Consider the following 3,468-nt stretch of genomic DNA (forward strand, 5'->3'; position numbering starts at 1 on the left):
CTCAGCCTGGCAGGCCCTGTCACGCCGGCAGTGCCACCAGCAGGAAGCCATCTGGGAGCTGCTGCACACCGAGGCCACCTACATCCGGAACCTCAAAGTCATCACTGATGTGAGTGTTGGCAGCTACTGCACCGTGCTGGGGCTGGGGGCTGTGGCTGCAGCTCACCGGCTCCCCACTCTCCCCCTACAGCTCTTCCTCTCCTGCCTGGTGAACCTGCAGGAGTCAGGGCTGCTCTGTGAGGTGAGTGGAGGGGGCTGCAGGAGATAGGGATGTTTGGGGATGGGTCCTCAGCCTTGCCATGCCGCAGGGTGGAGGTGCCATTCCCCAGCACTGCCCACCTCACCCCCACAGGTGGATGCTGAGCGGCTCTTCAGCAACATTGGGGAGATCATCCGGCTGCACTGCAAGCTGTGGCGCAGTGTCATGGCCCCAGTGCTGGCCAAGGCACGACAGACCAGGGCACTGCTTGACCCCACTGACTTCCTTGATGGCTTCAAGACGGTGAGTGGGGACACCATGCCATGGTGGGGAGCCATGCCATGCTGTGCGCTGCATGGTGACCCCCTTGTGCCCCCCAGTTCGGGTCCCTCTTCAAGCCCTATGTGCGGTATTGCATGGAGGAGGAGGGCTGCATGGAGTACATGCGGGCGCTGCTGCGGGACAGCGAGCTCTTCCGCACCTATGTGACGGTAAGGGGAGGGCAGGGGCCGGCGCCGGGGCCGGGGCTGTGCCAGTCCTAACGCCTGCATGCCACAGTGGGCCGAGAAGCAGGAGCAGTGCAGCCGCCTGAAGCTGAGCGACATGCTGGTGAAGCCTCACCAGCGCCTCACCAAGTACCCGCTGCTTCTCAAGTCTATCCTGAAGAAGACGGATGACCCACGCGCCCGTGACGCCATCACCACCATGGTAAGGGATCAGGGGAGTGGGCAGCAGGGTCAGTGGCCCCTGGCCCGTCAAACCCACCACCAGTCCTGGCACAGATCAGCTCTGTGGAACGCTTCATCAACGATGTCAACTCGCGGATGCGCCAGCGGCACGAGCGGCCGCGCCGGCCTCAGCCGCATCGACGCCTATGAGGTGGTGGAGGGCAGCACAGACGAGGTGGACAAGGTAGGGTGGACATGGTGGAGCTGCTGTCTCGTGCCATGCCATGCCATGCCACTCAATGCCACCCTCTGCCACACTGCTAAGTCACCCTGCTGTGCCACCCTATGTCACTTCATGCCAAGCTACCCCATGCTATGTCATGCCATACTACCTATGCCATGTAACCCCATGCACCCCATGCTGACACCGGGGGCTCCTGGCAGCTGCTTAAGGAGTTCCTGCGGCTGGACCTGACGGCCCCCATCCCCGGCACCTCCCCGGAGGACACCCGGCAGCTCCTCCTCGAGGGCAGCCTGCGGATGCGGGAAGGTAAAGACAGCAAGGTGAGGACTGCAGGGAACAGGGAGGTCTCGGCCCCGGCCCCTGCCCACCTGGCCTCACTCACTGCACTGACTGGTGCCCATGGCCCCACTCTCCCCCCCAGATGGACGTCTACTGCTTCCTCTTCACCGACCTCTTCCTCATCACCAAGCCCTTCAAGAAGGCTGAGCGCACCAAGGTGATCCGGCAGCCCTTGCTGGTGGACAGAGTCATTTGCCGGGAGCTCAGGGACCCGGGTGAGCAGCACTGGGGGCAAAGGGGACTACAGGGAGGTCCCTGGACACTGCTGACAGCCCCTGCCCACAGGCTCCTTCCTCCTCATCTACCTGAACGAGCTGGGGAGCGCTGTGGCCGCCTACACCTTCCAGACCAGTGGGCAGTTGTGCCGCAGCTGGGTCGAGGCAGTGCGCAATGCCCAGGTGAGGGCACATGGGTGGGTGGAGGACCCGTGGGTGCCCCGTGCACACCCCATTCCTCACTGATGCCTTCCCCTTCCCAGAACCTGCTGCAGCGGCTGCGGCAGCGCCGGCGCATGGAGGAGGAGGAGGAGGAGGAAGAGGAGGAGGAGGAGGGGGAGGACGGTGAGAGTGGCACCTCAGCTGCCAGTTCACCTACCATCCTGCGCCACAGCAGCACCAGCCCAGACTCACAGCAGTGGTAGGGAGCAGGAGGGGGGGACCTGCACACCCTCAGCCTGGCACAGGCCCCTCCTCATCTTCTTGCCTCCACAGCCCCTCCGACGGCTCCACTGAGACGCTCGCCATGGTGGCAGCAGACGGTGGCGACGAGCTCTCCTCCCCAGACTGGGACGCAGAACCCTTCAGCTCACCCTCAGACGGCCCCTCCATCAGCCCCAGCACCTCCATCGGCACTGGCACCTCTGCCGAGACCCCCACCTCCGCAGAGACCCCCATCCAGGAGCTGCCTGCAGGCGCCTTGCCTGTTCCCCTGCCCCAAGGCGTGGCCTCCCCCGGCAGCGGCTGCCGCTCGTCCTCCATCGACAGCGCCTATGGCACGCTCTCACCTGCCTCCCTGCGGGACTTCGGCCAGCAGCCAGAGGGGACAGCCGAGGAGGGGCAGGAGCCCCCCCCGGCCCCCCCGGCTCCACGGCCTGCCTCGCCCCGGCTGCGCCGCCGGACCCCCGTGCAGCCCCTGCCCTGCCCGGCCAGGGCGCTTAAGTCCAAGTCGGAGGCCAGCTTGCCCCAACTCCTCTCCCCCACTTCCCCAGGCCCCCTAAGCCAAAGCCGCAGCCTCTCCGACCTTTGTGCTGGTTCCCCCCGGACTAGCCAAGACCCCGCACCTCTGGCTGCCCCCGGCAGCAGTGGCAGCTCCACATCAGAGCTCTCAGAGCCAGAGGAGCCAGTGGAGAGCCCGGCATCCCTCCCAGGGGAGCTCAGGCGCGACCCCCCGGCTCCTGCCCGCCGGACCCTCTCGGACCCACAGTCGGCACAGCACCGCAAGCTGACACTGGCGCAGCTGTACCGGATCCGGACCACGCTGCTGCTCAACTCCACGCTGACGGCCTCGTAAGCACACACCGCCTGCTGCCGGGGGATGCCCCAGCCCTTCCAGGGGCTTCCCAGGGGCCGAGTCCCAGTGCTGAAGGCATCTCTCCCCACTCTGTGTCTTGCAGGGAGGTCTGAGAGCCGCTGGCGTGGAAAGGACAGATGCATGGATGTACCAAGGAGCTTCTCCTGCTTCTAACCGTAGCGTAATGCCGGGGCCGGGCAGAGCGGGCACTGGGATGCCACGCTGACGGGGACATGGATGGGGATGCAGACCAGTCCCCTTGGCGAGGATGTGTCCTGGGCATGGTGGTGCGGGGCTGGACATGGCACGTGGCTTGTGCTGAACCCTTGTCCACAGACGTGAGAGTTGTCGGGCAGGGGGCCCTGGAACTGTGGGGGGCTGTGGGAGGCTCTGGGTCAGCTCCTGCAGGTGAGGAAGGGATGATGATGTTGGCAGTGGTGAGTGGGGAAGGTGCTGAGAGGGACGCGGTGCCGGTGGCACGATGCTGTGGACAGTGCAGGGAGGAGGCT

At 65.7% G+C, this 3,468-nt stretch overlaps 1 protein-coding gene across 1 annotated transcript in view; it reads left to right on the forward strand.

Moving 5' to 3' along the window:
• PLEKHG5 (pleckstrin homology and RhoGEF domain containing G5) overlaps positions 1-3,462 on the forward strand; it is a 7,407-nt gene extending 3,945 nt beyond the window's left edge. The window contains 13 exon segments of the mRNA XM_017735007.1: positions 6-109; positions 191-241; positions 353-502; positions 580-690; positions 758-907; positions 982-1,052; positions 1,054-1,111; positions 1,312-1,431; positions 1,533-1,665; positions 1,736-1,848; positions 1,929-2,086; positions 2,161-2,955; positions 3,063-3,462. Of these exon segments, the coding sequence (XP_017590496.1) occupies positions 6-109; positions 191-241; positions 353-502; positions 580-690; positions 758-907; positions 982-1,052; positions 1,054-1,111; positions 1,312-1,431; positions 1,533-1,665; positions 1,736-1,848; positions 1,929-2,086; positions 2,161-2,955; positions 3,063-3,072 (2,024 nt within the window). The 3' untranslated portion in view covers positions 3,073-3,462.
• Positions 3,463-3,468: the final 6 nt, after the last annotated feature.

Source organism: Corvus brachyrhynchos, unplaced genomic scaffold (genome assembly GCF_000691975.1).
Source record: "Corvus brachyrhynchos isolate BGI_N302 unplaced genomic scaffold, ASM69197v1 scaffold395, whole genome shotgun sequence".
NCBI lineage: Eukaryota > Metazoa > Chordata > Aves > Passeriformes > Corvidae > Corvus > Corvus brachyrhynchos.